General features: G+C 37.2%; 2 protein-coding genes across 2 annotated transcripts; one reads left to right on the top strand and one right to left on the bottom strand.

Moving 5' to 3' along the window:
• Positions 1-1,930: 1,930 nt before the first annotated feature.
• On the bottom strand, positions 1,931-13,578 carry LOC121878848 (transmembrane anterior posterior transformation protein 1 homolog). Its single transcript, XM_042385266.1, has 9 exons — positions 13,331-13,578; positions 11,257-11,378; positions 10,729-10,859; positions 10,283-10,471; positions 9,240-9,462; positions 8,709-8,859; positions 7,710-7,879; positions 6,735-6,895; positions 1,931-5,261 (listed from the first exon to the last, which is right to left on the bottom strand). The coding sequence occupies exons 1-9, from the start codon at positions 13,395-13,397 to the stop codon at positions 4,499-4,501; spliced, it is 1,977 nt and encodes a 658-aa protein (XP_042241200.1). The 5' UTR covers positions 13,398-13,578; the 3' UTR covers positions 1,931-4,498.
• A 5,216-nt stretch (positions 13,579-18,794) lies between these two features.
• Positions 18,795-24,194, top strand: LOC121878860 (glutamate receptor ionotropic, kainate 1-like). The gene is made up of 10 exons (XM_042385286.1): positions 18,795-19,017; positions 19,995-20,098; positions 20,184-20,274; positions 20,496-20,654; positions 21,019-21,163; positions 21,499-21,713; positions 22,390-22,492; positions 22,730-22,886; positions 23,078-23,241; positions 23,857-24,194. The coding sequence occupies exons 1-10, from the start codon at positions 18,799-18,801 to the stop codon at positions 23,928-23,930; spliced, it is 1,431 nt and encodes a 476-aa protein (XP_042241220.1). The 5' UTR covers positions 18,795-18,798; the 3' UTR covers positions 23,931-24,194.
• The last annotated feature ends 288 nt before the right edge of the window (positions 24,195-24,482 follow it).

Here is a 24,482-nt window from a genome sequence, read left to right as displayed (position 1 = left end):
ATATAAAAAAACAAAAACAAAAAACATGTAATACAACAGATATACTGTTCAGGGGAGAATTAATTTAAACATTCTTATGGACATTCACCAAGACCACATTCATGAGTCATCTGTTAGCCAATTCACCTGCTTTGAACCTTTCTAGAATTCATATTTCACAGTACTGTACAGGTACAGCCGCTCCAAAAGATGTCGTTACAATTTTGTATTAGACAAAAATGACACAACAGACGAGGATTTTTACTACCCTACTGAGACAACAGGAGTCAGTGTTCAATTTTAAATTCATCGGACCCCTCCCTAAAGATATTTTCTGGGTAGTGTGTATTGTACTTGGTATTTTGTTTCCTGACTTGTTAGGGACGGAGCCTGAGAAGGTGGTCACTAATTCTCTCTAAGACCTGACACTAGAGTAATGGAAGATATAAATTATGGCTTACTCTCAAACATATCCATCATTAGTGCAGGAGTTGCAGCAGTTTTCTGAAAATTCTCTGATTGTATCATTCAGATAACTTCAATGCTTACATTGTTTAATTTCATTACTTCATAATGCTTTACTGAATGGCTTTATATACTTTAATAACTATTATTCTCACTAATCTTATGCTTTAAAGACAATCCCAAAAAAAATGGTGATATATAACTGAAGAAACAAAGCAATGAAATTGGGCATAAATGATTATACTTTGAACATTTATAACTTGTCTTGCCCACTGGGCTTTGTTTGAATTACAGTATTTTCATCTTTATAACTGCATTAACGTATATGTACAATAATATGCAGATTAATGTCCTTAATCCTTAATTATAATAACGTTCCGGTAATTGTACTCTATCTATTTACTTAACCTATCTTTTATCATCTGCTTTCCTTGGGGGTTAACTACAAAAGGAATGTGCTGGCATAAAAAGCAAAAAAATATAACACATCATGAAAGGCATATTCATACATATTAAATGCATGTGTGTGTGATTCATACATAGTGAATGCATATGTGTGTGTGTGTGTGTGTGTGTATACACACAAAATACAGTCATGAAGACAACAAAAACAAAAACAAGATCACTAAAAAACAAAATTAGAAAAAACATTATATAAAATAAAATGAACCCAGGAACATATACCTGTAGTACACACACAAAAATAAATAAATAAATGAAAATTCATGGCAGGAAGACCAAGACAACCAGGAACCAAAACTGAATTGATATACACTGTACTGCAAAAGGTGCTGGGACAGGAGGTAACCCTGGTAGCTAGTTAACCCATGGAGGAAAACTATGCATGGTACAAGTAGTTGCATGGTGAGGAGGCATGAGGTGAAGTGAAATTAAGTAACATTGCTTAGGGGGAACAATTTGGTCAATAAGTGTGGTGGTGTGAGGTGAGGAGAAATATATAATATCTTGGAGGGAGGAAAGCTGTAATCCACCAAGTGAGGCCTACGAGGTAACTGGAACTAAGTGGGATAGCTTCAACACTGTAGTTTAATTTTCCAATACGTAATACAGTACTGACAACATATGACTGCGGGGCACACTCATCTTATCTCATTAGTAAACACTCTACTCTTTTGTCAAATTGCCTTTAAAACAACATAAAAAAAAATTAATTAGCTATAACAGTAGACAAAGAATGGTTGGTTCTGAAAACATTTACGCCCATATTATTAAACAACATCTTCCCTTGAAGAGGGTCGTCGTGTTTCAACCCGAGTTTTAAACTAAATTAGTCCTGAGGGACACCGCAGTACTGTACCTAACGGGGTGGTGTGGCGGTAAAATTAACTAATTTCAATATCATAAATTAATTTTATTGGAATTAGTTAATTTTACCAACACACCACCCCGTTAGGTGCAGTACTGCGGTGTCCCTCAGGACTTGTATAGTTTAAAACTCGGGTTGAAACATGACGACCCTCTTCAAGGGAAGATGTTGTTTAATAATACGGGCGATATTATTTACGTGTATCATGGAGTTACTGAGCAGTAACCCAGGAAATATGAGTGCCAAAGATTGCTAAGTTACCCTATTCTCAATAAACCCCTAAGCAACATCTGGCTGGAGGGAATCTGGAGATCACTCAATTTCCTCATTTTACAGATCACAGCTTCCCAGTTGACCCATACTACCATATAACTCTGACCCACTTACTTTGCTAATCAATTTTTACCTCTTTCAACCTTATTCATCATGCAAATCATTCTTATAACTCCAAAATCAATTATCTAAAGAAAAATCAATACCCATCTTACTTTCATTGTCCTTCTACATCTTTGTATTCATCCTAAATATCAGAGTTGAGTGAATTGAATCTTCATACATACTCATCACAGTTATAGATTCACATAACATTGTCAGGCTATTTGTTTTCATTTCATTACTCTTGGCATTCATTCATCCAGTGACGCTAAAAATGCTTCCCATATATTTCAAATTCTTAACTTTATCCATTCTCACCTTATTGAATTCCACTTTGGCAGCACCATCATCTAGGTTTCAAAATATTTACAGTACTTCCTTTTCCTACATAATCCTGTAATTACTGTGTACTGTACTATTCACCAGTACCAAAGAATCCTACGAGAACCAAGATAATGGAAGAGGGAATTAATTTTCTCTCTTTATGGGAAGGCTCAATGGGAATCAACCTGAACAATACAGTATGTAAACAAAGAAAAATTATGAAAAGATAGTACAGTATACTGTACAGTATTATACTCTCTATGGTCACACCATCTGGCATCACAGCAAAGATTGTGAAATGTGGTAGAGGGAGCTAAGAGAGAATGGCTGAGAGTCATACATTCATAGGCTTTACACCTGATAGAAAGAATTAGACAGTATATTTATGCTGCCTCCTCTGACTGGGCTAGAGCTGTATCATCTGCATTAGACAATATTCTTACAATCTGCTCACAGATATAATTCCTTCATTTAAATTTCCTTTACTATTTCATTTAACAATACCCTACTGTACATAGTACAGTAATGTACTTTAAATAATCTTGGTAGTAACACACATTCAACTGACACTCACCTATGACTCGCATATTAACCCTTTGTAGGGCAGGGTGTCTCTAAGTTAAATAAAATATCTAAGTGTGCCACTGCCCTGCAAAATGTACTGGGTAACTTAATTCCAAATTGAAATCTTTCCACTGCTGCTTATATTGATAAATTTCATGACCTTTACATCTACTATTTTTCTGAACACTATACTGTATAACATCTTAATCTCTCACTTTTATACCTGCAATATTATTTACTCAATTACTGTACCATTTTCTCAAACAGCAAACCTAAATTTTTTCTGAACACCAATCCCATCTTACACAGTAAATTACTGTCAAGACAAATATTTTTGTTCTTCATTCGTACCTCTCCCTTAATCACCGATCACTTCAATACCCCATAAACTCATTATGAATCTTATAAAACTTACTACAAATCTAACATTCAACAGATTTACAAAATATTCCCTGAACGTTCTCCATTGAAGATGGATTTGAAAAACCAATCAAATGCATCTCTCATCTTTAGTCTCCTTTCCCTATACATTCTCTGACTTTTAGCACAACTCAATTATATACGTATACAGTATTTCCTAACATACATTTAATTAAGGTACAGTACAGTATTTAGCTTTCTCCCCAAGATCCCAATTTTCATCTTTTTCCTGTTCCTTAAGTTATTCTAAATTATCTCCATTAATCCTTGTTTTCTTCAGTGTCAACTTTCTGCATTAACTCCTTGTGTATGGGTTCTCCTCTAAGCTGAATAAAATCGTCTGACATTAGACAAACTAAATATTGAGTAATGTCCTCGTAGTGTCGGGGTTAAGCCTCACACTTCGTGTTTCTTCATCATTAATTTCATCACCCATTCATTCCATCAAGCTGTACATTGAGGACAGGGATAACACTAGGTCTGTATACAAGTACACATATGTCTTTGTATTATGTTGGGTGTGTTTTAATCTGGAACACATAAGCTTTACTATGTGTGTGTAGGTACTAACTTACATATAAATACTGTACTGTACACATAACATTTGGATACATAGTAATATTCTAGTGTATAAGCTTATTAACACAAAAACAGATGCAGACAGTCAAACAAACAAACAAACACACACAAACACACATGTAATAATACCAAAACAAATAAAACAACTGCACACAAAAGTGCTGATGTTATCAAATAACTAATATGATATTCATTTGAAATATTACTGTTTATAAAACGATCGCTGTTGGCATAATCTGAATCACATCGCATTATTCTTGAAACTTATTCCGATTGATAATAAGGTTGCTGGCTTATGGCAACATATTAAACACAAATATTCAAGGTCATGCAGACTGGAAAATTGCAATAAGTAACTACATATACAGTAAACTAACAGCCTATCACTCAACTGCTTTGAAAGTAAGTTAATGTACGTATATACAGTAATATATCTTATCTTATTAAAACATCCATAACAAAAAATCATAGCAAATCCCCAGCATCTGTGGAGCCTCTATATCTTAATGAATCACACGTTAAGAAAGGTGGCCTTTTAATTTTTTTCATCTCGGATGGAGCTTCAATCTCGAATAAAGATTCTCCCTGGGATGACGCTGGACTTGGAGTTATAGCTTGAATATGTTCTGTCTGGTCATCTGTGTTGCTACTCGCTTCGCTTGTTGTTGGTAACAATCCAGGGGTTGCTGGAACGGATGCGATCTGTTCAAATGAGCTATCGGCTGCATCCGAATTTTCGGCCGAGACTATACTTTCCAGCGAGTGTTGTAGAAGGTACTGCCTCGATGCGTCACTGGTAAATGGCCCTTCGTTAATTCCTACACTTGATAGGTTGACCATGCTATTGGCCATCAGTCCTTTTTTAGATTCTCCAAAGAAGTCCAAAGAGTTGCTCCTCGGTGGGGCAGCCGATGACGAGGGAGTGGAAACAATGGAAGCTGAGGCTGGTGTTGTCATCTCAGGTGTTGGAGTGAAAGCTTTGCATGGCAGTTTTTCACACATGGGCGAGGGCTGAGGTGGCAGACTCCACCCTCGTATAGGACTAGTGGCTGCCTCTACCTTTATAGGCTCCTCTTTTGAACATGTTTCTTCAGAGGTCATGGAGTCACTACTACTTGACTTCTTTTTCTCTACAGACTCAGAAGTAGATTCGTTTCTAGCACGACGCTTCTCAGCGCTCTCAATAAGGTCACAAGCTTTCCCCAGAATGATGACACCATTTAATACACTGAAAAAATTATAACCATCAGCATTATATGTACAATGTTAAAAAAAGCTGAAATCAAATTGCTGTAACAACACAGGGTAATTTCTACAGCATTATTGGCATATGTATCTTTAACAGTTTCTCCTGCTAAGTAAGTGGTATAATCCACTAGTTAGTAATTGGCGGGCGAGGGGTGGAAGTGATCATTGGTAGCAACCATACTCAAGTATCTCACCGTTTCAGTGTCGTATACGGATCTAGGCTACCCACTTTCATTTTGTAGATTAATATTGCATATTGTATGATGATTTTATAAGTTATGAATGACTTAAGATTATTGTGCACTGCATGATTGACTCAATAAGTGTCTATATGTCATGTTTTTTTAAAATATTCCCTCAAGTACATTTAGTATTAAACAAAACATGTTGAACCAATGTGAAACATGTATGATAATTTCATTCAATTATCACACCCACACAGCCACATGGAGGGCGAGTCAGATGTTAGGTCCACATCCACACATACTTTAATGTAATAGATTACTTTATTTAGGTTGGCTTGGCAAACTAACCTAACCTATAATAATTTTGCAATGGAGTCTTAGTATTTTTCACTACCTAGCATGGTAAAGGGAATTTTTTGGATTGGCATTTCCCTCTACCCGGCACAGTGAATAATCTTTGACTTTTTTTTTAAATGTCCAAAAATTACTCTGCGTTCAATGCACCAGTACTACCAAATATTGTCGGGATAGGTTTGTGTTTACAGGTTTGTTTATCTATTATTATCACTATACAAGCCCTGCTATTGCAGGGAATAATATAAAATACTGAAAAGAAAGCAGAATTATTACAAAAGGAAAAATTATTGCAACATCAAATAATGCACCTACCATACATTACCTTAAAGACAGAGGCAAACTTACATCATCTCACTGTACCTCCTTTCTCAAGATTCATAAGCCATACCACATGCCTGTATTATGTTGCTAAACAATTGTGCTAATTTCAAGCGACATTTGTATATACAGTAGACAATCATTTTACCATACTTGAGGGGCGGTTCACTTGCCCTAAGCACAGTTGGTCCCAGAGAAAAAATTGATATAACGAGCATCTAACACAACTATATGTGAGAGTTGTGCATCACCACCACTGTCATTCTATTCTGTTTGTTTAGTGGTTAACTATAATACCTTTCAAGCATATAACTCAATAAATGTCCATTTGTCATGGGTATGGAGTGGTGGTGTTAACATCATGAATGGCTGCCACCATCATCATGTGAGCTATATTGTCACATTATTATTTTATTTATATGTATTTACTAAATAACTCAACAAAATAGTGAGATTAAAAATTAAAAACTCAATTGATGATAAAAATGATACGTGCATGGCTAATGATAATTTGATGAGGCAAATCTATAGATGTGACATACGTCTGTTACTTATTTTGCTAAAAAGAATAAATATGAGGAATGGTATCTTACCGGAAAGACAAAAGGCAGAAGAATCCAAATACAAGAATCAAGTACGATGCTGGATTGCTGAGGTGGATGGATTGACTTAGAATGCGATACATGACAACCCCGAGGGGAAGAGGAATGAAGCCCATGCGTCGTGCTACAAGGTCACTGTGGTCTGAATATGCCTGAAAAAGAAGAAGAGATTATATCACACTTTTCTTTATCCCACCACTGTTGTCACATGAACTGAACTCATTTGAGACATTTTAAAAGAGGCTGTTGTATGCAATACAGTACTGTACTACAGTACTGTCATCACATGTATAACTATCAAAAGGTGCCAGTAATTCCTATGAAAGAAACAATAATTCAGAAACCTAAATCTCCATTCGGCGGCCAAAGAGTGTACTTTATAAGTTTAAAACGAGACAGAAAACCGAGGTAAATCTCCAAACGCAATTACAGTTTCTCCTACTGCCCCCAAAACCTTCTTCCATACTAATACCCTTCTTATCATCCTGAGTACAGTATTATTTTGAATCATTCATTCCATACCTGTGTCATAGTTCCACATTCATAACCATCTACATCATTCACTTTAAACATCCACCTTAGCATAAGTCTTACCTGTTGAGGCATAAACATTAGAACAGTTTTTCTTATTTATTTTACCTCTATCTAATACCTTTATTCCTCTTCTACACTTGAGTTGGGGGTAAAATGGTACATAAGCCTCAAGGAAGCTACAGGTAAAGGCTGAAACAACAAGTAGAAATACAGTGCAGTAGTCCATACACACAAACTAATATCCTCAACAAGTACAGTATACAGAGTGAATCCCTAACCTCCACATTGATCTACAGAGCTTCATATACTGTATACATAATTTTATTCTTTATTTGTTCCATAGATCTTAGCAAACAATATTGTTATACTAAAGGCAAAAAGATCACACTTAGTACAACTGAAGTGAAAATTTTTGGTAAAAAAGTGACTCACATATTTTTGCTTGCACATAATGAGGTCTGAGGCTAAAAGAACAGTGTAGTCTTTGTATGCATCAGCAGGGATGTCATTAAACCTGGTGATGAAGGCATGCTTGAGCCAGTCAACAAGAATTTCTGTACCACACACCAAGAGGCAATCTGGGAGTAATATCCACAAGCGCTCTGCAAATAAATAAAACTTCATTAACATAACTGATGTGTCATGTCTAGATACTGTACAAGAAAAGTAAGGTACCATACCTAAACCTAATTAATAACAATATATCGGCATTATGTGCATTAATTTATGGTAAAATTATAGTATATGGTACATGTTGTAATACCACCTATGTGCTTAATTCCTGTTTTCTTTGACTAGTGATGTTCACCTAATTAGTTTTCAGTAAGCCTTGTATAGCCTCATATTTTTTTAAATAACATCAGGAAACTCATTTGTGGGGAGTGTTGTGCCACACAAATCTATGTTTCATCCACAATTAATTTAAATTTACTGTCACTAAGTAAATCATTACTTAACTTCTTACTGGTATCACTAATATATCCTTTAACTTGCATTAATTCTCATTTCACTGAACTTTTGGTCAGCCTTCTTTCTAATACGGCTCAGCATGACTATGACACCGTACTTAGCTTAATCTGGCACAAATGATGACCCACAATGTTGGTGGGGGTGAGGAGTCATGCAGGTCTACCTGATACAGTATAAGACAAGGGGAAATATGGACAACTGCCCCTAGATAGCCTCTGAAGATTTGTGGTGGTCTACATTGCCATTCAGGGATAATTTGAAATAGATATAACTTAAACTGATTTTTTGAAGATAGTAGATAACGTAGTCCAATACTCTACAGCCAAAACCACACTTTCAAACCTGTGTAAATTCATGTAAGAGAACCTAGTACAGTAGTCACGCAGGAAAGGTTTTCAGGGTATGTATACAGAGACTACAGTTAAGGTATATAGTAATGACGGGATTAAATAACTCACTTACCCTCCTTCCATGCATATTCCTTCATGGTCTGTATCACCACCACTAACAAAAGAACGCAGTTGTGAAATCTTTCCCGAACGTCACTACAGGATATTTGCAGTAGGTTGTTACGGTCAAATTTCTTGAATACTGCTCCCTTTAATTCAACAAACTGAAAATTTTAAGTTTGGTTAAATTACATGAAGAACACTGTAATTATCATATTTAAATCTTTCAGTTAATCTTTAGGTGAAATTAGCTGGGGTGGAGATTCTTCAAGTAATCCAAACTATCTAATACGGGTATGCATTTTTTTCCATCTGATATCTGGTAAATTTAAATTCACTAACATGGATATATTACACTAAATGTCAAGGATATTATGTGACCATTATGATTAGACCAAATTTATAACCACACAGTACAAATTGGGGAACCCAAATTATAATCAGGAGATAACGAAAAGAGCTGTTCCATTTGTCACTCTAAAATTTACCCTATTAAACAAATTACTGTACAATACAATACTGCAAGTCAGAAAAATCATCTTACATTATTTGATATAACAATAGTCAGCAGGCCCTTGTTGTCTGAGTTGATGGCTACATTAAGTGTGAGAGCTTGCAGGAGGACTATCGTTGAATGCATGGCAACATATGCAATTGCAACAAGCAGGTGAAACAGCACGCCAAAGTGTTCCCTTTTCCTGCCTCGAGGTTCTGTGGCGGTCCAAAATAAAGCATCCAAAGTGTCTTGTCCAAATGCTGACATGAGCCTGTGAAGAAGTAAATCAGAAAAGACCATAAAGTCTTCTTGAAGCATACTTTACAGTTTATCTATCTGCAAACCTAAAATACACACACAATTTTCCCCTTCACCACAGAGGCTATGCATATCTTCCTCCCAATATTAGTCCTTGAAATTCAGTTACACATTTCCTTACAACAAAACTCCCATCCATGCATTCCCTCATTCTGCCTATCAATGGTTTCAGTGTGTCCGTGCTACAAGTCATATTCAATAAATACCAATAAAACTTTTTTGCTGATATTTCCAATCCCACTTCTTCTAGCACAAGTTAAGCAATCCACCTTTTAATTTCAGTTACAATGACGTATTTTACTTTACAGTATTTAGCTCACTTCTTTTATAACTCTTATATCCATTTCTTATAACTCCACATGCAACTAGCCTACCTGTCTGAGCCACATAATTAATGACTCAACAACTCGGGTAATGAACTTAATGACTCATCTTATGTCATATGTAGGCCAACACTCAAACTCCACTGTATTATAAAATAAGTCTTCTCAACATGTCATCCATCAATTGTTCCACAAAGCCGTAGTATCTCAGACACACTCACATCTTCATTTTTTTTCACTTTCAATCCTTTTATTCTATACAATTATGTAAAGGAATATTCTTTAAACCCCTTGTGTATGGGGGGTTCCCTCTGAGGTGAATAAAATTATCTAGAGTTAGCCAAATAAAATCTATATGTGGCATCCTGTAGTGAAGGGGTTACACTCTGCTATTCCATTACCATAAGAAAAGCAGATATACTGTACCTTCAAATAGATCTTCTACCTTACCTGTCTGCAATCTCCAACATATTGAAGAACAAGTATAACTTTATGGTTGACTGGGTCTTGATAATGTGGTAGCAGACAGAGGTGTCAATATAACCCATGATGTAACAGCACACCAACACCATCACTCCTTTTAGTAAGTCTACGATTTCTGCCGGTTTCAGAATTCTCCGATTTTTGTTGAAGTAGAATCTGTCGAGAAAAATGTCAGAAAAATAACGTTTGTACACGGGTTAACCCATGGTCTTGATTTTAATCTCAATAATAATTAACTGCTGACTTAAAGGGAAAAAATACATTATATTGTAGGTGTTTAATGAGGATATGATCATATACAGTACTGTAACTTTAAGGAAAATATTCATATGTGAGAAAATACACACCATGGTATATAATGAAAAAAATAAATAAGTACTGCATCATCTTACAGTATGGGGGTGAACACATACCCAAACAATTTTCTGATAGGGCGTGTCAAGAGGGACCATATGGCTAAGAAGAATCTGATAGGCAGAAATGTGAAGACAAAGAAGAAGGAGTCAGCACACTGGAAGAATCCATATGCGACAAATTTCTCAATCTGAAACGAACAAGAAAATTTATTTTGATTCTGTAACCACAAATTCATTAATTTCAATCTTTACTTTTGTTCCCGAAAGTTATATCAAAAAGCCCTTCCGTTATGGAAATTTGATACTGAATCTATATTTTTAGGTCATATGTAAATCATAGAGCTTAAGTAGAAACTCTATTCTTATTTTCTAAGTTTAATTTCCTTGTTATAATAAACCTAGTCTTGTAGTCTTCCACATGGGGTAAACATGTTACTGACTAAGGTTATGTAATGTCTGGGAATAACAATAACAATCAACACAAAAGATCCCAATTCACCTATAATACAGAAGCTCTTATAACAAAATTAAAACTAATTAACATCTTTAAATATAAAAAAGTATTTCAACATCACACATCCTTACCTCCCTTGGAATTTTAAAGAAAGTATAAACCTTCTCTCTACGAGCTGTATATCTCTCTTCGTCATTTTCAAGCAAGTAACCACGACGCAGTTCTGACTTGAGATAGTCTCTGAAGGACAAACCTGAAATTTAAGAAACAAGGAAAAAAAATCTTAGTAATCAGAGTTGTAAGACAATTGACAAAAGATCTTTATCATGTGTTCCTTGCAGTAATAGTTACTTCTGAGATTAAATTATCCATCTGTTGCCAATTTTGTGTTGGTGACATACAAATACTTACCAGCAACCAAATATTTCTGAGAACTTTCCATAAGAATGCTTCCGGTGACTGCTGCTATATTATATCATTAATCTGAAATAATATGAACCAACCAAACTTAACCTAACCATATGATGATGTAATATCTTTTATTTAGATTAAGTTAGGTATGTTTGGTTAGGTTTAGTTTTCTTACATCTATTAGGATGGTGGGTAAACATTTTAGCTGGCATATGAAATACAAAATTGATAGTAGATGAACATAGCAAATATATGTCCAAGAGTCAAACTACAGAATAACAAAAATTCAAAATATCAACTGTTAATGTATTTAATTAAGCAAATATATGACAAACCTCAATTATGACCTGTTGAAGTTATTTAGACATAAGAACATATAAAGCATTAAGATGAGAGTATACAGCTGAAAATTTCCCTTTAGCTGTCAAGCATATAATATGGTGTATCCATTAACCCTCAAAGAACACTAGCAGCCTTCATAATTTACTGTATCGCTACTCCTACCATGATTTTCTTCAGGAAAAACAAACTATTAAAGATTCATTTTCGGTTGAACAAGGAACTTCATATAACAAAAATACTCTATTCTATAACTTTTCCATCACAAATTTATATTTTCGAGTATTTTACCAGAAATTACCAACAATATCGGTTGTTCAAAGTGGGCAGGGCTTTGAAGTAAAGGGAAAATATGAGGTACAGTACTAAAAAGAACACCAAACAAACCTTTGAAAGCCTGACCTAACTTGTAAAAATCATAAAACTATATAAAGCTTATACTGTATACCTTATTCGTGTTTTTGGTGTTTACCGTAATATGTGATGGTAGTGTTGTTTTCGGTGTTCAGGTGAGGAGGGACCCATAAACTCGAAAGTAACTCTTAACCAGTTTACAAGTTAGGAAAGGTTAGGAAAGGTTTTCAAAGGTTTCTTTAGTGTTCTTTCGAGTATTTTACCCCACATTTTCCCTTTACTTCAAAGCCCTGCCCTCTTTGAACAATCAATATTGTTGGTAATTGGGAGGGAGTCATATCGGTTAAAATACACGAAGAATATAAATTTGTGATGAAAACGAAATAGAATTAAGTATGTTTTCCTCTTTCTCCTTACATAAATATAAATATGAAGTTCCTCGTTCGACCTAAAATATTAATGCTGAGTAAGAAAGCTTCAGTGGCATGAAGAATTGAGTTTGTTAAAAATCTGTGGCCATACTTTAGCTTATCTTCTTTTGCCCCTGGTTGGCTCATAGGCCAATTGGGCAGTTGATCACATCTCTGTTATACATTTTTGACAAGCACTGGGCATGTATGGGCTCTTTTAGATACCTGAACAAGTGACAGAATTGATCATGTCTGGTCTTAAATGAACTCACACTTTGGTACTGTCACAACATTCTGTAGCAGGTTATTCCAAGAGTTCACAACTGTCACTCCTAAGAAGTTATCTCGGGCAAATTTCTGCATTTGTGGCTTCTTTAACTTGAAGTTCTAACTCCTGGTAAGGCGGCCATACATTGATTTGAGATATGAACAATTGACATAATAACGTCCATTGTAGTGTTCATAAACTTATATAATGCCATCACAAAATCTGGCAGGTACAAATGAATAGTTTGATATGGATACCCTTACAGAATCTCCGGGTGCAGTTATACGTGTCCAAAAAGCGTGAGACACAGAAACAGTAAAACGTTATCATATTAAATGCTATCTAAGTCAAAAGGTGTCCAAGCTGTGGCCATGAGTAAATATGGTTTAACCTCACGTCTGTATATGTCATAAGCGTTCATACCTCTAAGGCTATTTAATTCTGCCTCTAGGATAGGAGTGTGTGTAACCATATCACTCTTGTCAGCCATGTTGCTTGTGTCAGGAGAGAGTCAGCCTTCCATCAGCAACGGAGTCAGCCAGTCCCTCCACCTCTGCCTTACCTGCCTCACTTTGTTTACAAACTCAGCTGCGGGTCCCCTTTACGTCCTCTGCCTCCGTCCGGATCCTTCCTTTTGACTTCTTTCGCCCATATATATTGTATTCGCCTTCGGACTTATAGTCTAACAAAAAAATATATATCTAAGTATATTTCGTAAAATAATTTTAACACTAATTATTTATATTAATTTAAATAAATATAATATATTGAATTTTATATTTAATGTTATGTGCAATCCTTGAACACAATACTCGAACATGGTGGATGAAACTCCAAAGAAAACTTATATTTTTATACGTTTTTTTTTATTTCTTAGATTACACAAATTAAATTATGAATGCGTATATTTCATTTTTATTCATGTGTGAAACTTAAAACCGTATAATAATGCGATATTTGTACATTCAATTATTCATAATGTCAGAAATTATATTGTGGGGTTATCCACTACAATATCACAAAAAGACAACTAATTATTTGTTTTATTTTATTTAATTTTGTATATAATTTAGATCTTCATGCGGTGATAGAAGCAGAGTTTCATAATTCTCTATTAAATTTTGGAGAATAATTGCATTAACTCATATTATTGGTCAAGTAGCAACACATTTTCCTGAACCTAAAAATACCTTTGAAGGTCATGATTTGCTACAACTATTAAGCTTCAACATTTTCTTGTAAATTTATGGGCAGGGGAAAATTATGTGTCCATCATCAGGAATTTATTTTTTATTGGATTTTGATTAGGTAAGGTTAGATTATGGCTCCTTTGATATACACAGGAAGGGAGACATGGGCTGGGGGATTGAAGGAAAATATACATGATGTTACACGTAATAATTGACACGGTCTAGTGTTTATATACGAGATAAGTTATTTCAATTCTGCCTCTTGGATGTGATGTTGTGTGTGCCCGGCTTTGTACAGCATATTCTGTATATAGCATATACTCGTATATCTCTCCTTTATATAAATATTGTTTTAACAAATTGTAGTCACATAGTCACACAGGCTTGGGAAAGTGATAAAAGCGCCCCATCTAATGTGATTATAGTAAATATTTGGAGTGAGACGATGTTCAGCGGATTTCAGAGCACAGTACTTTAAATTTAAAAGATATATAATGGAAGCGAGACCCACAAGCATTAACACACACATTCCTCTCTCTCTTTCTCTCTCTCACACACACACACACACACACACTCTCTCTTACTGACAAACGTGAGTGGAAATAAGGATACACCCATTTTTTTTCTTTTAAACAGTGTGATGGACAAGGGGAGGTACACATGCCAGTACAGCAGCCTTTGATAGACAGTATAAATGACAAGTGACCCACATTCAACCTAGGTTTACCCAACTCACAAATTATAAAATAGATAATACAGTAATGTATAAATTGATGCATGGATATGAGAAGGCAATGACTCCATGTTAAAATTACCGCTACAAAATAACACTTCTAAGTCTTATAATATTCTGCATATATTCTAAACTTTATATTGTATTTCATTAAATGTAGGATATCTTATACTATTATTAACCTTTTTATCTGTTTCAGTTGTTGCCAAGTTGTGCCATAACAATTAACGAAAGGATTTTTTTTTACCTTGTTCGATAAGTAGTGTGTGTGTGTGTGTGTGTTTGTGTTAACTTTACATAGAGACAATCTCTGCCTGTAATAGCGTAGCGAGGGGCTCCACGGGCTGTTATCGCTGCACTTCTGTGTATTGTTGCTATCCTCTATCCGCAGAAGATACCAAATAATTTTAATTCTTCGGGGTGTCTGTTCATCCTTGTTACTTTGTTTTACTTACTTTAACCCGAGGCCTCTTTCTCCCTTTCCCTAATCCCCTCACCCCGCCACTCTTTCACCTCCCATACCACAGTGTGAAATTTTTAGCTGCTGGCGAGCGAACTTTGGCATTTAACTGCACATCATGCAATCTTCGCGATAACCTCACAAGTCTCTGATGCTGCATAATCATAGTTACCAGATTCAGTGCATTTTCCTCTACCGATAGTGTTTATTTCCGATGTTTGCTAGCATTTGTCGAGAATTATAACTTACTGTGATGTTTTGTGCACATAAACAATTAAGTTATAATTCTCGATAAAGTCCCCCAAAGCATCGGAACGTTACAGTATCGACAGCGACAAAATGCTAATCTGGCAACTATGGCTGCTTGTCACTTGTAGTCTTATTACAGACGAATAAATTGTTTTTTTTCCAGGTTCGAGTTCAGATCTTTCCTGAATCCAGATTGATGAAATATATAAGTGTGGCAAAACAAGTAATAAAATTGATATTTCACCGCGGCGTTTATACTGCAATGCCATTACTGTACATCAACAACCAAGGTCTTTAAGCGCGCCATAATGTTAGCAATTATACTAGTCCAACAACTTAGAATAATTATTAAAGAAAGAGCTCTGGCCTTGGTTATACATACACATTTTGTAACATTCATGAATACTGTACTAAGACAGTTCCCATCAGATGGAGCAATCACACCTGCCTACCCACCTGTTCATAAATTTCATTTGATTCGGTTAAAACTTCAGAAGTGAGGAACACACACCTGGCCTCTGGTGGGAGGGTCGACAGGCAGGTGAAGCCAAGCGACGGTAAATATTTGATACGCGGTTATCTTGTGGTCCTCCGCAAGTGGTGGGATAACCAGGCACGATCGACGACCGGCATAAAAAAAAATAGAAATGATATTAATATGCCTTTACAAATGATAGTACCCTTACGTATGACGATTTATGCTGCAAGCTAAGTCCACTACTGTACTAATATTTGGAGTTGATAATTTTTTTTATTGGTTTTATAACACAACGTCAAACACCAGTGAATTACCTGCCCCTCTTGTCGAGATGAATGTAAAGCAATTCTTGAAAATAAGTGGTAGAATTTTTTGTTTATATCAGTAAAACACTTAACTACATGACTGGTTAAGTTGTGCTAAATATTTATGTTTATTTGTGCAAGAATAAACAAATGGGCGGTAAACACTCCTCGCAACTCTACTTACCTGACATGACAGCCTGAAGAATATACCACCTTTGCCCTAACGCCGTGATGCTGTGGGTTGCGTCTGTCACAATGGCTCTTTTCAGTATCTACCTGACTCTCTATATACATATATATTTCAACATGAACTTCAATAGATATTCAACATTTTATTATGGAATCAGTCGCACATCTTTTCAATGTTTCTGGCCGGTAAGGAGTTTATATTTAATGAAACAGTCACGACCTATCAAAGAGACCAGACATCAGGTGTGAGTGTGTGTGTGTAAGGTGGTCAGGCCACTTCTGGACGCCCAGGTGAGTGACAGTGAGTGGCAGATATCACATCACTGGAGGACGTCCTGCTGGTCAGTACTGGGTAGAGGTTATTATATCTATCTTGTATTTTCTCGTGACTTACATCTCAGCATCACTGGGTAGTTCAGGATATTTTTAATCACTGTGTTTACATTCTATAATAACGGACCAGTTGGCAAGATGAAAAGATATGTGGCTAGAGATGACAGTTGTTGTAGGTACTGAGGATGGGTAACAAAACAGCTAAGTGTTTATCTGTATAGCAGGATCAAGATTGTTTTTTTTAACTTGTCTTCCTACTCTCACTTCCTCGGGATTCGATTCATAAGTCTTTCATTCAGACTTTAGTACAGTATTCTCCATTAAAGAGATAGTAACAAAAAGGCTTGACTCTTACAGAGACCCTTAGTATAATAATAGTATTGTGTGATATCGTACAGCCTAATAAACACACTTGCCACGTTTCAACTATTAATGAACACAGTGACTGGTAGCTGGTCGTGGAATCCCAACATTTGGGAGGAACATGTGAAGTATCTGAGAGTTATTCCAACGACTGTCAAACTACCATTTTTTTTTTACAAGGATTAGCCCACCAGGGCACAGGTCTCTGACCCACATCGGGGCCTGGGGGGCGAAAATGTAATGTAATAATAATAATAATAATAATAATAATAATTATAATAATAATAATAATAATAATAATAATAATAATAATAATAATAATTATAATTCATTGTACTGTAAATAAAATTTATACAAAATATTAATAAATAAATATATAAATAGTAAAATAATAATGATAATAATAAGAGTAACAAAGAACCATAAAGAAATACCAACTAACTGATAAAGCGGTAGTAACTGTCATTGCTAATCTGATAGTTGATGTGAGTTTGTTTGGCATTTAAGTGAAACCCGTAACAGCAAAAAATAAAAATAAAAAATCTAATAGAAGCATAATATATGCAATAATATCAGAAACATTACCAAGGCAACAACACAATCTACAGGCTTCCTACTCTATAGGTGAATAAGCCCACTTGAGAAATTGAAAGTCCCTCTTCATATCTATTTTTATAACCTACAACAAGTGAATGAAGAGACCAACAGAGACATATCTTACACCTTAAAATAAAAAGACCTTCCCTGGCCAAAAGAAGCACTCATATACAGTATTGTGTTGTGATCCCGTCAGCGCAACATGAGTTATAATCAATGGAGTCGGTGATAAATATGTTTTTTTATATACCAAATTAATGCGAACTTCTTTACCCACAAGATTATCTATACACAGAATATTATCTAAAACTTTTTACTGAAATTCCTGTTATGGTATACAGTACATTCTTGATACACAGGGAGTAATGGAGTTAAACATACAATACATATTCAGTGCAGCATTAATCATAAGATCCACAATCCCTTAAAGCATTTTCTATACTCATATTGTTCTATTGAAAGGAAAAGAGAAGAATGTAACAAACATCTTAGTCTGTCTATCTGCAGGTTCAAGTACATTCAGGAGCCGGTGCATGCCCAGTACTTGCCAACAGTGCGTAACAGAGACGTGACCGATCGCCCAAGCGGCTAACGAGCTGATAAGTGGTGAAGAGGATAAAAAAAGTTTGTGGTATTATAAAATATTATCCTCATGATGTTAAGAATATCCCCAAAAATTAGCTTACCGATGCAAGGTGGAGATAAACTTATGATATATTTATTTCTGTAACCATTTATCCAAATCACTTTGTATTTAGATTGTACTATTATCACGCACTGAAGAGTATAGGAGTCTCGCTGTCTTCCCGTAACCCTAAACAATAAGTTTTACACAAGCTCATCAAATCAAAGTCGCCACACCATCACACAATTTAGTGTCTTCTTACACGCAACTGTACACTTGAGTCCCTAGAATCGTATAATAACAGTTGTAAATTATTCACTCACTGCTGCTCACAGTATTAGTAAGGTATTAGTGTGTGTTGCAGGCGTGATGGGACTAGTGCTGCTGGTGGCGCTGACGCTCGTTCAGGTGACGCTGTGCACACCTTCAGGTACAGACGGAGAGCAGGTACGAGGGAATCTGGTTTCAAGAGTATCAACAAGAGGAACAGAAGCAAGAGGACTAGCATCAATAGAAGCTGAAGTTAAGCCAGCGAGGATGAACGAGAATGAGGATAACCGCGCTGTAATTACAATTGCGGCAGAAACGGTATTAGACATACTGTATTTCTTTCAACAAGATATTGTATTTAGCCGTTTCTCCGTCTTTGATTTTTCATAATTTCTTTCCAGCAGTGACAATCAGAGGTTATTTGCTCACTTCTTTGTCGTTTATGCTGAAACTTCCAGGGAACTTCACACGTCCAGTACCATCACACACATTTATTTCATTTTGTAGCTATGCGTCTTGCTTCCAGTTTGGGGAGACAAAAAGACATTCTTAGATACAGTTTTGCGTAAATATGACGGCATAGTAAGGCAATATACTTTATTTTAACCTTTAAGTTAGGGTGATTTGCCTCTCCGCTGATATATTATTATTATTATTATTATTATTATTATTATTATTATTATTATTATTATTATTAGGCTTTCGGAGGCTGTAGCATAGGTAGTGTAATATAAAACATACGATTGGCAGATTATGTCAATGATTTTGTATATGACACAAAGGACAAGTTCATAGATGTCTTTTTTTCTTCCCTGAATTTTATTGGTTGTGTTTACAGTGTTAGCTATATACATACCCTTAGCCCCTGTAGACATGATCCCTCAGCTGTAGACATGATCCCGCCGTGCAGTGAGACAAGTGTAGAAAAAATTCATTACCTCAGAGAAACAAGTGATCGAAGAGAATTTGTTATTGATAACAACTTCTGGTTTCCTTGAATAAAGTGACGTTAGTGTCAACACCATGAGACCTTGTTTTTGTAGCTAATTGTCTTTAGTCTCATACCCATGGCGATAATGAATGATTTATTGTTTATCAGACGTAAAGTGTAGGTCTCACGTCACGATTAACTCCCCACTCCCCTTCTCCAAGCTTCTGATTAACCACCTAAACGCTGAGCTAACATAATCTAATCTAATCTTATTTAATTTAGCTTAATCTAATCTAACTTAACCTGATATAATATAACCTAACCTATTCTAACCTAACTCCCCGCCCCCGTCTCTCACACTCAGTGGCAGCCATATTTCCTGATCAGTGAGGGACTAACCGGGAGGCCAGTCTATTCCGGCATTATGTGGGACTTATTACTGATGATCACGTCGAAGATGGACCTCAGGTGTGTGTGTGTGTGTGTGTTGTAGTAGTAATAGTAGTAAGAGTAGTAGTAGTAGTAGTAAATGACGCCATCTTTCATTCCTCAGGTTCAGGATCGTGAGGCCTCCTGATGGTCTCTGGGGGGTGGAACTTCCCAATGGCTCCTGGAATGGCATGTTGGGCATGATCCAACGGCAGGTGGGTCTCCTGGTGGTTAGGTTTGGTTTAAATTTGGTCAAGTTAGCGTCAAGGCTGTTTACCTTCTGGTGAAATAAACCAAAGGTGTCTAATCTTCAAGTGATCAGAAATTGTTGTACCTGCACTTTACACCTCTACTGATACCTGAGAATAAATCCCATGATACTGTTCTTGAATTATTCTTCTCGATTCCGACTCTAACCACAGCTTATTCATGGCAGGAGGTGGATATGGCGCTTGGACCCTTCGCCATATCGTATCCACGTACCAAAGTAGCGGAATTTCCTGCTGCCATCTTCGTGTTGCCTCACCGTGTTTACTTGCCCAGACCCAGGGGCTTCCCCGACGTCAGCGACTTCGTCAGGCTCTACCACCCATTGGTTCGTTTACTCCATCCGTTTGTTGGTCATTGGTTATTTACTATCATCAAAGAAAGCAAGATACAAAGTGAGTCAGTGAACAGTAAGTCACTTTAAGCCTTGGAAGATAAGTTTTACAGGTGACGTGAGGCAGGTGACACCCCGCCAATGTTTTGATTATGTCGCAGGTGTGTCAAGGGAACGATGTGCCCTGTGTTGCACTAGGACGGCGGTGTAGGCATCGCTCACTTTAATTGCACAAATTACAATACAGGAGTGGGGGGCGATACAGATGGGGGTAACGTTGGAAGGTGTAGAGGACGGTGGCGTGTAGATCAAACGCGGCATTAGTGCATCATTATCACAGGTGTGTTTTACGTTGCAGGTGTGGACGATGGTGTTCGTTTGTGCAGGAGTGGTGACTGTGGCGTTATGGTTGGCAGCCAAGACGGAGAGCTCGCGGCAGAACACTCACCCCTCCACACTCTTCCTCGTCCTCCTGCACGTCTGGGGGGCCCTCATGCTCGAGTGTGAGTGCACAACTGAGTGGTAGTGATGAGCCATATCACCTTTCATACTAAGCCATCCTAACGTGTAAGACGGATTGTTTTGGCCAGTTTTGGTAGCACACACACACACACACACACACACACATGGATAGTCCTCCTCGAGCCATCAAATAACAAGTCTACACATTTCATTTGCAAAACTTCTCCTAGGTTATCTGACGACTTCTTTCAGAGCTGCTTATCTATTCGTCTCATCCATGGCCTTTGAAATATCTTCTGTATGACGTTAGAAATCAATATCATAAGTGTAAGGTGGTGGTGTTACCGGCACTAACTAACCTTGAGTGTGTGGGCAGCGATGAGGTGGAGCGAGAGAGGTGTGAGTCGTTGGCTAATGGGTTTGTGGTCCTTGATGACGCTGGTGTTGATGAGCACATATAGTGGCGCCCTGGTAGCCACCCTCACTGTGCCGCGCGTCGCCATCCCGATCAAATCTGTGGAGCAACTCGTGTCCCAAGACGACATCCCCTGGCGGCTGGAACAAGGAGGCATAATTCTCCACACCTTCAAGGTTGGTGCATCACGCAGCCACACTTAGGGTAGAATGAGAAGTAAACAAGGCAGAGGAAGGGTAGCAGCAGAAGGGGAGGGATACTAGGGGAAGGAGTAGGTGGGAGGGAAGAATATTTTAGGCCAGCAGCACTGTAAAAGGTTGAGGACGGAGATGAAATAAAAATCTAGTCAGCGAATACAGGAGGAGGGTGCAAGTGCAGTAGACAACACCAAATCACGTTTTAATGTCTCCTACGATGTACAGAGAAATATATCATAACTCGTACACGAATACCTGTTATAACACCTTCGCTGGGGGTGGGGGGGGGGCTGCCTCACTGAATGGGATACTTTACAGAGGAGCTACCGAGGAGTCTGCAATTAGTAGCTGTATTTTACTTAATTTATACAATAACCCCTTGAGAACGATGGCTTAACACTTTCAGTACGATAGCATAATCCCTTGATTATCACTATACTTTAACTACTCACCTCAATCAACTAAGATAGACTAATTTTTTGCCCATCGTAGTTAAGTGGATTACTGCCTGACTATCAACTGTGGTTGCCCGGGCTCGAAACCCTGCACCCAGAAGTGAAAATTATTTACTCTTTGATCTTTATTTTGATCGTTATTTTGAGTTAAACCTGAACTGGACCACCTTCGCCCACTGTGCGTGACCTCCTGGGCCCAGACAGCTGACGTGAAGATGTACAAGAAACTGCTGAAGGGGAGTGAGGGCCTCTTCCCCGACTGCTACGCCTCTCGGACAGAAATTGCTCAGGGCGAGTTTGCTGGTAAGTCGAAGTGACAGGAATTTTAAAGACTGTGAATGAGAATTGAAAACAAACACACATGCACACACGCATGGGAACGAAAGTGATGTGTGACGGTGTGTTTGTGATTTGTTGTGTGACATAATGTGTGACGATGTGTTTGTATGACGTGCTGTGGTAGTGTGTTCCCGTGACGTTGTGTGACGGTGTGTCTGTATGACGATATGTTTGTGACGTGCTGTGTAACGATGTATGCAGGTCTGTGTGACGTACTGGCAGGGGACATGATGGTAGCTAAGAGCTTCTCAGTGTCCGGGAGGTGCGACTTCTACAGCCCGAGAGAGAACATCGTCACCCACTCTTACACCTTGGTCCTACAAAGGCGTTCGCCGCTCACACCGCAGATCACCTTCTGGTATGTCACATTCTATCTCTCTGTGTCCATATATTTCTCTCTCTCACGTCACACACACACAGTACAGGTATACAAACAATGAAAAAAAGTAAATCGATGAGCAAGGATAATCATTTATGTATATATTCATTCTGATAAAGGGCGCTCATGTGAGATATAGTCAGGCAGGTTGACTCGAGTCGTTGGTACAGGTTGAGACAGTTGCAAGAGCGAGGATGGGTGAAACAGCTGGTGAAAAGTCTTGTCAACAACGGGACAGTTTGTAGTCTGCCTCCTGGTCAAGAGGAGGGGCAGCTGCCACCCACCCCCCTCTCTGTCCAGCAAATGTGGGGAGTCTTCGCTATACTGGCTGCAGGTGTGTAGGGTGTGGCGAGGTGTGCAAGGTGTGGTGAGTTGATGAACCATAGTTTGATTTCTGTATACATTTAATAAAATGGAATTTGGTGCAACTATAGCGTGCCGTCTACTGCAATATCCGTAGTTTACGGAACTGACTGCCTGAACACCAGGGCCCTAACCAACCTTATAAAAGGGGGTTAGGTTAGGTTTATCATTTACAAAGAATATGCTATTATTCAACATTTTTATGTTTTGTTTATATGATGATCATTAAAAATTATTTATCACTATTTTGCTTTTTATCATAAAACTCTACTATATAATAAATAATACTATATAACAAAACTAAATTGCAGCCTGCAGTGTAGATTTCCCAGGGCGACCACACGCTATAGTGTACAGCTGTAATGTCCCGGTAGACCGAACGCTATAGAGGCACCGGGAATTTTCAGTAATTAATTATGCTTTTGTTTGCTTTCTATTATTATTATTATATTATTATTATTATTATTATTCGCATTTATAATCAATATCACTCAATATTAACATCACGGTTATCGTATCGTAAATCATAAGAGCATTTTCATTATGACGTGATCATTAATACTTTCATCATCATTATATCACACAGGCGTGGGAGGAGCTGCCCTGGTATTCCTACTGGAGGTGGTATGGTGTAAGACTTTCCTCACACATCAGCAGTAGTAATAATAGTAGTTCACACACTGGACCGTTGAGCATGTGAGATGTGTTGTCCAAGTTCTACCCTAAAGTAGCCAAATGGTCGCGTTTCAGTTATATCTTGGCTATTCGTAATTTATTTAAGAACTGGTTTCATCTTTACTGACATTTATATCGTGTACTTAACATATTGGAAGGTGTATATAATCGAGATAGAGATTATTTTACGACTAATAATGCACTGCATTAATGTTACTGAATATTTTATTTGTACTGAATAAATCAAGAAAATAGTATGCCTAATTGTATCATTTTCACTCTGAACTGCCATTTGGAGGCGCCAGGCAACAGTTGGACTAGAGATAAATGGAAAACATACACGATGGACACTTTTCTGATTATGTATAAAGGTACACCTGACACTAGTTAGGTTCAGAAGACCCGCAGTCTACAAAAAAGATTCTAAAGATCTTTTATAGAAAATTAGGATAGTTCTCACGACGGCATAATTATGGGTATTTTCTTCTCCCACTCCGCCATTTTCTGTTGCCTTTACCTTATTCCATTTTTTTAGTG

Source organism: Homarus americanus, unplaced genomic scaffold, assembly GCF_018991925.1.
Source record: "Homarus americanus isolate GMGI-L3 unplaced genomic scaffold, GMGI_Hamer_2.0 scaffold54840, whole genome shotgun sequence".
In the NCBI taxonomy this organism is placed as follows: Eukaryota; Metazoa; Arthropoda; class Malacostraca; order Decapoda; family Nephropidae; genus Homarus; species Homarus americanus.
This window is presented reverse-complemented; position numbering and strand designations above follow the sequence as displayed.